The 13,745-nt window shown below is 36.6% G+C and overlaps 2 protein-coding genes across 3 annotated transcripts in view; one reads left to right on the top strand and one right to left on the bottom strand.

Moving 5' to 3' along the window:
* The window catches only part of LOC150097302 (uncharacterized), a 194,773-nt gene that overhangs the window by 131,959 nt on the left and 49,069 nt on the right, over nt 1–13,745 (top strand). The window lies entirely within an intron of this gene.
* The window catches only part of LOC150097303 (monocarboxylate transporter 9-like), a 41,053-nt gene that overhangs the window by 8,544 nt on the left and 18,764 nt on the right, over nt 1–13,745 (bottom strand). Inside the window, exon 3 of the mRNA XM_090407021.1 lies at nt 11,129–11,411. Coding sequence (XP_090263147.1) covers nt 11,129–11,411 — 283 coding nt within the window. The remainder of the gene's footprint in view (nt 1–11,128; nt 11,412–13,745) is intronic.

The raw sequence follows: 13,745 nt of genomic DNA, 5'->3' as shown, positions 1-13,745 counted from the left end.
GAGTAGTATGTAGAGGATTTGTACAATATAATAATACTGAAGGAGAATCTGAAAGGAGAGAATTTGTTGAGGAACCTATGATAATGAAAAGTGAAGTGATATCAGCAATGGAACAACTGCCAAAAGGAAAAGCTCCTGGAGCTTATGATGTGCCAGTAGAATTATTGAGAGCAGCTGGGGATGAAGTGGTGATTATATTGACTGAAATTTCTCAACAGGTTTGGAAGAAAATATACTGGCCTAGAGATTGGAAAACATCAGTATTCATCTCAATCCCCCAAAAAATCAAATGTCAGTATTCATCTCAATCCCCCAAAAAATCAAATGCCAGAGATTGTGAGAATTATAGAACCATCACCTTAATTTCACATTCAAGTAAACTTATGCTGAAAGTGATCCAACAAAGGTAGAAGCCATATGTGAATAGAGAAATGCCAGAAGAACAGGCAGGCTTTATGAGAGGTAGAGGAAATAGAGACCAAATAGCAAACATGAGATGGATTATGGAAAGAACAAGAGAATTTCAGGAGGAAGTAATTACCTGTTTTATTGATTATATAAGAAAGCTTTTGATTGTATGAATCACAACAGACTGTGGATTGAAGTGGATATTGAAGGATATCAATTTATATCCATGACATTGTCAGTGGATTGCAGGGGGATATTCAGTTGTTTGCGGATGATGTGAAGCTGGGAAAGGTTATTAGTAATAGTGCAGATGTGGTAGCCCTGCAAGAGGATTTGAATAAACTAGACATATGGGCAAATGAATGGGGATGTTGGTTTAATGCAACAAAATGTAAGGTCTTGAGGTTTGGGACACTTCATACTCTATTGGAGGAATTGTACTGAAGGAAGTAGGGGAGACAAGAGATCTGGGATTTAATAGTTGATAGAAACCTGAAATTCAGGGGATATATTGCAAAGGTGGTGAAGGTAACACAGAGGATTGCTGCAATACTGAGAAGGATGCTGACCTGCAGAGATAAGAGTTATGATTCCGTTGTATAAGACCCTGATCAGACCACACGACTATTGTTTTCAAATTTGGTCCCCAGGATTTGAAGGGAATAAATTAACTATGGAAAGGGTACAGAGGTGGATAACAAAAATTTTTCAGGACTGTACAATGTTAGTTATAAGGATCGGCTGAGGGAACGTGGACTGCAGAGTTTGGTAGATAGAAGAAGGAGAAGTGATATGATTGATTATGATTGGTTGAACAGCAGGAAGGAGTGATGAAGTTACGAAAGGAAGCTGTGAGCAAGTGGGCGGAGGAGTGGTTTCTTTGCATGTAGGGTGGTTGAACCATGGAATGCATTGCCTGATAGAGTGGTGAGAGCAAGAACGGTCAATGAGTTCAAGGAGTGGTATGATAGACGTTGTGTTTCCTAGGAGGGATCTCCCATGATGAGTCTTTTGACTCCATGGAAGCCTGAATAACAATAATAATAATTGTAATGAGATCAATGGGAATACCTGAACATCTAATTCTCTTGATAAGAGAGCTGTATGACAACCAAGAAGCTTCAGTAAAAACAGTCTTTGGATAAACAGACATGTTAGAGTGGAAAAAGGGGTGCAGCAGGGTTGTATACTTTCGCCCTACCTTTTTGATATTTATAGTGAATACATTATGAGAATGGCTGATTTAGACAAAGATCCAGTTGGAATGATTGGTGGTAGAAAAATAAATAATTTAAGATATGCAGATGATACAATCCTCATAGCAGAAACTAAGGAAGATCTGGAACGGTTGATTCTATTGGTTAAGACAGAAAAGTAAAGTAATAAAGCTAGGCTTAATTTAAACATCAGCAAAACAAAAGCGATGGCTTATGGCAATTTAAATGAATTTATAATAGAAGAGGATAAAATAGAAATTGTTGAAAGTTATGATTTACTGGGGTCCAAAATCAGAAATGATGGTAAATGTGAAGACGAAATTAAAAGAAGGATATTCATGGGAAAACTATGTGAAACTGGGTAAATTTACTGAGCATCCAAAGAGCTACAGGCCTATAGCTCTCCTATGTACAACACTGAAGCTGTATGAAAGGTTAATCTTGAACAGATTAAGTCCAGAAACAGAGAAAGTGCTGATAAAAGAACAGGCAGATCATGTGCTGGACAAGTATTAAACTTAACACAGTTTATTGAGGATGGCTTTGAAAGAGGATTAGTAACAGGAGCTGTATTTAAGGGGGTGCTTAAGGGTCAAAGCTATATAACTGACAGGAGACCTCCACATAGCCTTTAAAGGAATGTGGAGAACCAACCAGGGCTTCTGACCTAATGTCCAATCCTCACCTTCTCGTGGTGCACCCTGTTGGGTATCTACCTGGATACTGAACGAATGAGGATGGGCTGGCAATTTGGGATTTAGCCGACCAATTGTATTCTTAGTGGTTAAACCAAAATAAAAAATGATGGTACAACATAACAAAATGTCATGCCAGCTGGGGCGTCGTCTGGTTAAACAAGGTCCCCGTTGTTGTCGCCAGGGAACCAGGGTGAACAGCGAAAAGTCAGCTACTGGAACAAATCTGAAAACACACCCCAACTCAACGTCACCAGAGTTAAAGATCGGTATACTATCAACATAAGAAGCCTGAATTGCAAAGAAATGAAGCTAGCTGAGGAATTAAATAAGTATTAGATCGACATAATAGGGGTGACTGAAACAAAAAAGACAAAAACTGGTGAGATCTTTCTGAGCAATAAATACAAAATGTTATATTCAGGCAATAACAATCAAGTAAAAGAAGGAGTAGCCATAGTATTCAACACAAAATACGAGGCTAATCTTCTTGTATGGCAGGCTGGCTCAAGTAGAGTAATGTGGGCAAATATGAGAATGGGGAACTGGAAAATGAGACTTATTTGTGCCTATGGTCCCACAGAAGGTTCCACTAAGGTAGAAGTGGAGGACTTTTTTGATGCTTTAGAAAAAGCAACTGACACAATGAAAAAGGAAAAGCTGGTCCTTGTTGGGGATCTAAATAGCAGAGTAGGAAATGATTGTCAGACATACAAAAATATTTTGGGAAAATTTGGGGAAAAGAGTAAAGCTAATAATAATGGCAAATACCTGTTGGATTTCTGCTCAGGACATGGAGTGGTTATTACTAACACCATGTTCCAACATAAAAATGTGCACAAATTCACATGGAGAGAAGAGGCTAGGAATAAGAAAAATCTCATTGACTATGTTATTGTTGACAGTGATGTTTTCTCCCTGGTGCAGAACACCAGAGTGTACAGAGGATTTGAAATTGGAAGTGATCACTATTTAGTTTTGAGCAGGATAAAATTGAATTTTGTATTGAAAAGAATAACATGTAAGAAAGTTTTAAAACGAATAAAAATTGAGCAGCTCTCAGATGTGAACTGTACACTAAAATACACAAAGATTATTGAAGAAAAAATGAAAGAGTTTGAAAACAGGAACCAAACCTTGGAGATTCAGTGGCAAGCCTTGAAGAAAACCCTGATTGATTCAGCCAGAGAGGCATGTGGTGAGGTTGTCTGCAAGGATAGAAAAATCAGGACTCCATGGTGGCATACAGGAAGTTAAAGAGGCAGTGAAGGAAAAGAAGAAATCATATCAAAAGTTCCTGGCAAATAAGTCAGCTTTTGCTCTTAGAGAATACAGAGACAAATGTAAGAAAGCGAAACACTGTGTAAAACTAGCTAAACAAAAGTCATAAGAGGACTTTGGTAAGAACATAGAAATAAATATCAAGAAGGTGGTAAGGTATTCTGGAGGTTGTTGAAGAAGCTTAGAAATGGAGGAAAGAGTGCTTGCTGTGAAAGGAGTTAGAGATGATAAAGGTGACATGAAAACAGGAGAAAAAGATATCCTTGAAGTATGGAGTAATTACTTCGAAAAATTGCTAAATGAAACAAGCAGTGATAGAAAAGTGGTAAAAAAACACTCAACAGGCATACAGTCAGGAATATATATATCCATGCTTGAAGTAGAAAAAGCCATCAAAGGCTTGAAATGTGGAAAGGCAGTAGGAGTAGGTGATATTCGACCAGAAATGCTGAAGCATGGTGGTATAAAAGTCGTGCAGTGGCTGCACTGCATAGTTCAGAAAGCCTGGACAGAGGGACGAATTCCTGATGATTGGAGTAGAGCTCTAATAGTGCCCATACATAAAAAGGGAAATAAAACTGAATGTGAGAATTACAATGGTATTTCCCTGCTGAGTGTTCAAGGCAAGAGTTATGCACGTATACTTGAGAAACGGATGAGAAGAATTGTAGAAGAAAAGCTTGGTGAAGAACAAGCTGGATTCAGGTCAAACAGAGGCTGTCAGGATCAGATCTTCACTTTACGACAAATAGTCGAGAAAGCATGGGAATATAACAAAGATCTGGAAAAGGCATATGACAAGGTGCCAAGAGGGAAGCTATTCAATATGCTACAGTTATATGGTGTCAATGGAGCATTATATCAAGCAATACTTAGTCTGTATTTGAGTTGTAAGTCGGCAGTTAGAATTGAAGGATGTACAGGAAGATGGTTTAATGTTAAATCTGGTGTGAGACAAGGATGTACATTATCCCCTCTGTTATTCATTATCTATATGGATCACATTATGAAGGAAATTAGTATTAAACATGATATCAGAATTGGAGATGTTAATGTCAGCTCTTTGCTGTATGTGGACGATGTTATACTTCAAAATAAATCTGCTACAAGTTTGCAAGATTCCCTGACTATATTGAATAACTGTCATAATAGATATGGTATGAAGGTCAGCATTAAAAAGACAAAGACAATGAAAATAGGTAGAATTGTTGAAAATGTCAACTGTGTTGTGAACGAGGAACCTGTGGAAGAAGTAAAACATTTCAGCTACTTAGGCACGATTTTTAGTGCAGATGGTAAATTAAATATGAAAATAGACAACAGAATCAACAAAGCTGGTAAGATGGGAAATCAATTGAATAAATTCATATGGAATAAGAGAGAAATTAGTCGGAACACTAAATTAGCTGTATACAAGACAGTGTTCAAGCCAGTTTTAACTTATGGATCTGAGAGCTGGGTCAGAAGTAAAACACTTGACCAAAGACTAGAGACCGCAGATATGAGAGACCTGAGAAAGATTAGAGGCGTGAACTGATGGCATCAATGGCAATGTTATATTAAAAACGAGGATATTAGGAAAGAACTTGATATTGTCGGCATCCAGGAATGCGTTAGCAGAGCTAATCTCAGGTGGTATGGTCACTTAAACAGAATGGGTGAGGAAAGATTAGCAAAACAAGTTCACTGCCAGGTTGGCAGGAAAACGACCCAGAGGAAGATCAAGATATAGGTGGATTGATACGGTACAATGTGCCTTAGACGATAGAAATATAAGATCTGATAATATTGGAGTCTTTACAAGTAATAGACTGATATGGAGGAAAATTGTAGATAGGAAGTTAGTAATGATGTAAATTTTTCATCTAGTACTATCATATCCTGTACACCCCTTGAGGGTACATGTCAGGAATTTGATGATGATGATATGACATACTAAATCTTATACTCAAAATTTACAACATGACAAACAGCTATCGGTGAGTGGAGGTATTTAGGTCACTGCTGTTTAGCAGGAGATTCTTTGTTGATTTTCAAGGAAAAAAAAAAAAAGAGCAGATGGCATATCCAGTAAAATGGTCAAGCAAAGTCCTTTGATAATATTGAGAAGCACTTCATGCAAAAACTAAAAGCCCTTACAGTTTACTATAATGAAAACCGACTGAAACTAAAAACAAGTAAAACTCAAATGTGTCTTTTCCATCTCAATATAGAATGGAATGGTGTGAAATTGGTCAATTATCCAAATCCAACTTACCTAGGTGTTACACTAGATAGGACCTTAAATTATAAGCGACACATAGAGATGACAGCAGCTAAAACTCAAACACGTAGTAATATTCTGCGCTGATTAACATCATCTCAGTGGGGTGCAAGTCCACAAGTACTGTGCACCTCTGCACTGGCACTTTGCTTTTCGACAACCGAGTATGCTAACCCTGTTTAAGAAAGATCATCTCCCCATGGTTCTTAATGAAAGATGTTGGCAGATTACTGGCTGCCTTAAGCCTACAAAAATTGACCATCTATACTCACTGCCTTGTATTGCATCTCCTCACATCAGGACTACACAGAGTAGATATGAGCAGAAACAACAACTAAGATCAAGGAAAAGTTTTATTCACTCAGTGGAACTGATGGGTGATTCCATAAAAGCTACAAGATCAACAATGTGGCAAGAACAATCTCCAGAGGCTCTGAACTTAAACGAATCTCTTCCTTCCAGCTTACATCTAGACTGACAAAGATGGAAGACATTGAATAGACTTCATTCTAGAATGGACAGATCAAAGCAGGATGTGGCCAGATGGAGCTACACAAACAATGACAGCTGCTCATGTGGAGAAACACAAACAATGAATCATCTTTTGCAATGCTGACTAATAGACATTAATAATATTTGTACCCGAGAAGATTTAATGCAGTGTAATGAAAGAGCTTTAAAGTATATTAATCACTGAACGAGTGAAATCTGACATTTTATGTTTTATTTTATGCATAATATTTTATGCAAGTTGCATTTTTGTCTCTTAATGTATGCTTTTAATCCCTGTTCTTTTACTGTCCATTTGCCTCTTAGGGGCATTCTGTCCAAAGACAGAATGCTCCTAGGAGGCAATGATCACTAAACAGAAGTTGATGTACTTTGGACATATTATTGTGAGCTGATGAATAATTGGAAGAGGCAGTTATGTTGGGGAAGATTGAGGGGAATGAGAAGAGGAGGAAGACCACAAAAGAGTTTGATGGACAACATAAAAGTACTTACCAACTTGAATTTACAGATAGTGAAAGAAAGGACAAGAGGCTGAGTGGGATGGAGAGCCTTTGTTCACAGGATCACAAAGAGTTGAAAATAACTGGATGGCACATAACTAAATTTCTGTGAAATACAGACTGATGATATCAACCTTTTGCATTCCACTGATAAATAAGGCATTTTCCAAATTGCTTCATTCTCCTTTTTTCATGGGCCATCATCATCCAGTTATTTTCTGGTATTTTATGATCTCATCTCTCTACTTATCCTCTGGCTTATTTTGGATCTCTGATTCTCTAATTTCTCAGAATCCAAACTATAGTAAGGACTGTCCAATCATCTTTCATCCTGGCCTTTCATCACAAAAATTGTTGAATAATATCAATAATTTTTGTGACCTGTCTGTCTGATTTCCTTATCTTCTGTGTTTTTTATTTTTATTTTTTTACTTTCCAAAATACTTCTCTCCATTGCTAGTTAACACATTCTGAGTTTCTGCTCTTTTTTGTAAAGGACTATGTTTTGGCATTGTCAGTGTGGAGAGCATAATGGAATCTTGCACCCTCCTTTTAAGGGAAATAAGCAGATTGCCCTTCATCCACCAGCTCAGTCTCCAGTAATTATTCTGTCCTTAAGTTACTCTGGACTGTATTCTAGGTCTTGCCTATTGGTGGGTTATTATGGGATACAGATTATGAAATACTTAAAAAAACTAACGGTATATTATTATTATTATTATCAGAACAGCCAAGCAATGGTGCAGCACAGTAATATCAAGACAACACAATTATTTATTGTGAAGAGAGATATGATGCAAAGCTACCCATTATTACTCCTACTTTTTAACTTCTTTAAAGGTATTATTAAAGATGCAGTAGAGGACAGGAATAATGATAAGGAGCAGGGATATCTCATATAAAATTTGCAGATACTGAACCTAATCTGCAGTATCAGATAGCAAAATTACAAGAAACCTGTAAAAATATACAAGATATCATTATCAAAAGAACAAAAACCTGCCTGACAGGAAGAGACAGAAGAAGTAACAATAATTTAAACAATCAAAAGTAAATAGTTTTATTATTTTTCCCAACATCTATGCAGTCATAAGGTTCAAGATGTACACCTTATACAACTAAAGTCTATTATGCCATTCCTAAACTCATCCACTGTTTGCACGTACTCGGGCATTATATGCTCCTATGTCCAGCAAAAAAAAAAAAAAACTTAAGTGGTCTTTTCTTCTTGCTTTCTCTTTATACCATGTGAAAAATCTCCCCACTGTCAATCCCTTAAATTCCTTTCAACAGCTTAAATGTCTCAGTCATATCCCCCTTTGTCTATCATCCGCCAAACTCTGTAGCTTGCATGCCTTCATGATGCCTCATGATATCATTTTCATTATCTGCCTCTGCATCATCTCCAAGGTTATTTCATCCTCCTTCAAATCACTGTGACCAGATCTGAGCACAGTAATCTAGAAGTAATCTGATCAGAGCCTTTTACAATGGAGTCATCATCCTTTTATCTCTGCTGGTCATCCTCAAACAGCGCAGCAATTCTCTGGGTTGTCTTTGCATTCTTTGCGATATGTCCTCTGAACTTAAAATTTCTATCCATAATCACTACAAGATGTCTTGCTTCTTCCACTTCCTTCAATATAACTACCAAGTGAGTATGAGCATCCAATTTATTGATCCCAAATTTCTAAGCTGTAATAAACGTCCATCCCCATTCATTGGCCACTTTCCAGCTTATTCGAATCAACACAATTACTATTACTAATAACCCTCCTATCACATCATCTGCAAACAATTGAATATCTTCCCGTAGTCCAGTGACAATATCTGACAAAGAATGAATGGTAATGACTACTGAACCTTGTGAAATTCTACTTGTAAACTCCCCCCCCCCCCCCCCCCGAACTACACTGTGATACTGCTTTTGCATATACAACTGTCTGATATCTATCAGAAAGCCAGTTACCAATCTAATTCACTAATCAGATACAAAAATCCATATGCTGTAACTTAAATACCAACTTGCTATGTGGTCCTACTCAATACCTTTTCACAAAAAAAATGAAGAAAAAAAAGACAAGCTATGCCTTACTTTCATTCAGTACTCTTTAAAAAAATCCATGCTGGCCTGCATAAAATAATATTGCCTTCATTTACCCAATTCTGTATATGAGTTCTTACCAATTTTTCAAAAATCTTAATCACTACAGAAGAAATACACACACACACACACACACACACACACACACACACACACACACACACACACACACACACACACTAGTTTATAGTGTGATACCTCCATTCTATCACCATCCTCCTCAGGTACTTGCTCAACAGACTTTAATTAAAAAGCTAAATTAATTGCATGGTCAGTTCCTTAGCATATTCCCTTAAAACTCAACAAAACAACTGTGATAGTGCTTAGCATGATGTGTGGGGCCTCCCTCGATGAGTCGAAGGACTCTATGAAGTAACCTGCAATAATAATAATAATAATACCTAAACGTTAATTCATACTGCATCCACACAGAAATATTCTTTTTTTTTCTTATCTCTTCTGTCCTCGGAGAAGCTAAGCTTATTGTATATGCTGATTCATTTGATTTGCTTTTACATTCTGGTAAAGTATGATACCTCCATTCTATCACCATCTTAATGCAGTATCACTATATTGCTACTCTTCTACTCCTCAGGTACTTGCTCAACTGCAGACTTTTATTAAAAAGCTAATTAATTGCATGGTCAGTTCCTTAGCATATTCCCTTAAAACTCATGGAAAATTCCCATCTAATTTGCTCAGTATTTGGAATGCATCATCTTCATTCACTTCTTATCATTCATCCTTCATTATCCTTTTAAGAATAAAGCCTACTTTACCAGAATGTAAAAGCACATCAATTGAATCACCATACACAATAAGCTTAGTTTCTCCTAGAACAGAAGAGATAAGAAAAAAAGAATATTTTTGTGTAGGATGCAATGTGAATTAATGTTTAGGTATTATTATTGTGGGCTACTTCATGGAGTCCTTCAACGCATCGAGGGGTGGGCCCCACACATCATGCTAGGCACTATCACAGTTGCACAGTATCTATCATACTTTGCTTTGAACACATTCACAGTCATGGTGCCCACAACAGACTCTGGTAACTTATTCCACTCATTCACCACTCTCCAAGCAAAAAATCTAGTTCTGACACCCTTGCTAACTATACTCTTGTTCAGTTTCCAAGGATGGTCCCTAGCTCTCCCACTGCCAACCTGTTCTGAAAAATTTCCATTTCCTCTGTATTAATCTTGTAAAAATCCTTCAGTGATTTGTATGTCTCAACCATATCATTTCACCTGTCAACTGATTTCCGTAATCCACAAATCTTCAACTTGTTCTCGTAAGGATTATTCCAGAGACTTGCTACCATCTTAGTCACTCATCTCTGGATCCTCTCCACCTCTTTCTCATTGCCAAGAAACCCAGGTGACCAGATCTGCATACAATAATCAAGATTTTATCAAGGCTTGATAAAGAGGAATAATAATCTGCTTGTCTCTGCTTCTCAAAGTATTCTTCAGTAACCAAGTAATATGATGAGTTGCTTTAACCACTTTTTGCTATGTGCCCTCTAAACATTAACTCCCTATACACTGATGCTCCTAAATCTCTGTCTTCATTAATTTCCTGCAGTACAGTTCCATGATAACCTTACACTTTATCACATTAAACCAACATCTATTCTCCTTTGCTCAGATGATCCATATCATCCTACAAAATTTTAACTCATCTATACCAAGAGAGACCTAATTTTGCATCATCAGCAAACAACAACAACAGTGCAGTTTCTCTTTGATCCTTTCTATATCACTAATGTACAAATTAAATAGTAGCAGCCCAAGAACAGAGCCCTATAGAATGCAACTGGTCACAGGCCTTCTTCTGGACTTTACTCTGATGAAAAACTCGAGTTTCTGGGAGAAAAAAACCCTGCTACATGCATATGAGATTGGCTAACTCACTCCTTCAATTGAAAAAAAACCTATATATAGATTCCTGTCATCATTACTAGAATTGAACTTGGGCCTTTTCCTATCAAAGGGCACAATGTACCATCATTCTTTGAATTGTTTTATAGAGGTGCTAATTTAAATTCATATTCATATTTAAATTCATTAAAATTTTAAATTTATATTGTGCTATATTAACATTTTATAGACAATAAATTATTCTGCACAGCACTATATCTAACCTACCTGCCAATGGAGGTCCAATCAAATTTGCTATTCCCTGTACCAATAAAAGAAGACCATATGCGCCAGTAAAACTATCTAAGGAGATAAGATCTACAATAATCACAGAAACAAGTGTATAGTTTGCACTGATTGTAAATCCATAAATAGCTACTACTGTAGCTTGTCCATAATAATCAGTAATCCATGGGACAATTCCCATTACTAAGCCACTAACAGCAATAAAACAACTATACAGAAGTGATGAATCAATCCAAGTCTTGTCTCCAACATAGCCAACTATAATCTGTAAAGAAAAGGGAATTAAATATAATGAAATAACATTTTTAGTAACAGTTAAAACAAATAATAACACACAACAAATAAAAGTTTTCTATAATGCATAATCTAAATGTAAACAGTGACATAACTTTCATGGCAATTGAAATGATACACATGAAAGAAAAGTCTAAAATAAAATCAAAATACATATGTAAATTTCACTGAATAGATTCAATTATTGTTAGTTATATTAATTATTATTATTATGTAATACCTCCAGGGAGTCCAAAGGCTCATCGAGGGAAGCCACCTACTCTACAACCCTACATCTTTGCCACTCAATCCACCAACCACATCATCTACTCTAATGGCATCTGCTGCCCACCAGCATTTTCACAGACAATCACAAACATCCATGCCCACGGCGGGATTTGAACCCGCAGCCTTTTGGCTGGAGAGAGGATACGCTAACCACTCGAACATTTGTTTATTTATTTCTTCAATATTTACATTCAAAGAAAATTATTCAAAACAGCACCAGAGTTTATAATCAGTGCAGAAAGCAATTTATTAATATTTAATTTGCATTTATACTACTGATTTCAGATATCCAAGTTTAGGAATCTAAACTTGTAGATTAATAAAACATATAAATGATAATTTATATGTTATGTATATATTTTCTGGTATAAATTATCTGTAATAAGAAACATATGGTATATAATAATTGTGTATGATGGAGCATTGTCTCAAAAAAGAAGGGTAACCAGTGGCACGCCCCAGTTCTGTTCTTTGGGCCCCTGCAGTTTAACTTGTTTGTAAATGATATATATCATATGGACTGACTGGGGATCTTTAGTTGTTTGCTGATGATGCAAAGTTGGGAAGAATTATAAGTAGCACTGCTGATGATAATTCCCTTCAGGAAGATATTCAAATATAGGTTTGAATAATGGAATGGGGTTGTAGTTTTAATATTAATAAATGCAAGATGTTGCATTTTTCAGTGCAGAAATATAAGGCTGTGTACTACACTCATGGTGCCGTACTGCAGGAAGCAGATGAGATTCGAGATTTGGGACTGATGATTGACAATAGACTGAAGTTTAGAGGGTATGTTGCAAAGATTGGACACCATAGTGCTGTTATGATAAGAAGTACTCTAAGTGGTCCAGAGACAAGTAACTAAGATAATATCAGGACGCTAGAATGCTAGCTATGGAGAGAGGTTGAAGAAATGTGGATTGCAGAGTTTGTGGATAGGAGGAAAAGAGGTGATATGATAGACACATTTAAGTTAGTGAGGGGATCTTATCGGATTAATCCAGAGAGGATTATAAAAAGAGTAGAGGGTGAGAGGGGAAGAACCAGGAGCCATCCCTGGAAGTTGTGTGAGGAGTAAATATTTTACATGGAGAATTGTCAGTAAATAGAATGCATTACTGGAATATGTTGTTAATGCAGGGAGTGTTATTATTATTATTACCCTAACACCCCATGGAGTCAAAGACTCATCTAGGAGGTCCCTCTGTCATACACACAACTCATCATACCGTGCCTTAAACATATTCAAATTCTCTGCAGACGCCACTCTCGGGCAAGGCATTCCAATCATTTGCAACTCTGTATGCAAAAAATCTGCTTCTCGCTCCCTTGTTCACACCCTGCTCATATATGGCTTTCAAGGATGATCTCTATGTTCTTGTATGGACATAACCCTTTCTCTAATATCAGTAGTACTCTCCCTCCCTTTTTATTCTTTCTATCTTCATGAAACACATCATACCATTCCATCTCTATTCCTGTCAGGATGTCATCCTCATCCAAACATTTCTCACTTATTCCAACAATTTTTGGGTGAATAAATTCAGTTAATGCAACCATTTCATTTTCCTTGTTTCTGTTACTTTTAGCATTCATATACAAACATAACAGCTCATTCCTAGATCTATAGCAAATTTCACTGATACCACTTATTAGATGTGACTTCTCCATACTTAACTTGAGCCATTTCTTTTTCTCCTTATTCATTTCAGAACTTTTCTTCAAATCCAACTGTTTTTCCTTGATTCTAAGTCATCCCCTTCCATTTTTTGTATACACATGCATTCACATGCTCCAAGAGGAGCATGCATTCATCTCTTCAACCGAATTCCATAATATCTGGGAAAAAAAGCATATAAGGTGTCAATTATATGATGTCAACAGGACACTATATCAAGCAATATATACTCTATATTTGAGTTGTAAGTCAGTAGTTAGAACTGAAGAAGTACAGGAAGATAGTTGATGTAAAATCAAAAAATCTTGGTGTGAGACAATGGTACATGCTGTCTCCACTGTGACTGAAATTTAAGAT

The sequence above is a fragment of the Typopeltis vanoorti genome, chromosome 17 (assembly GCF_054136105.1).
Source record: "Typopeltis vanoorti isolate ZY-2024b chromosome 17, IOZ_Tvanoo_1.0, whole genome shotgun sequence".
NCBI classification, from domain to species: domain Eukaryota; kingdom Metazoa; phylum Arthropoda; class Arachnida; order Uropygi; family Thelyphonidae; genus Typopeltis; species Typopeltis vanoorti.
The sequence above is the reverse complement of the archived record's forward strand: the minus strand, read 5'-3'. Positions and strand labels throughout refer to the sequence as shown.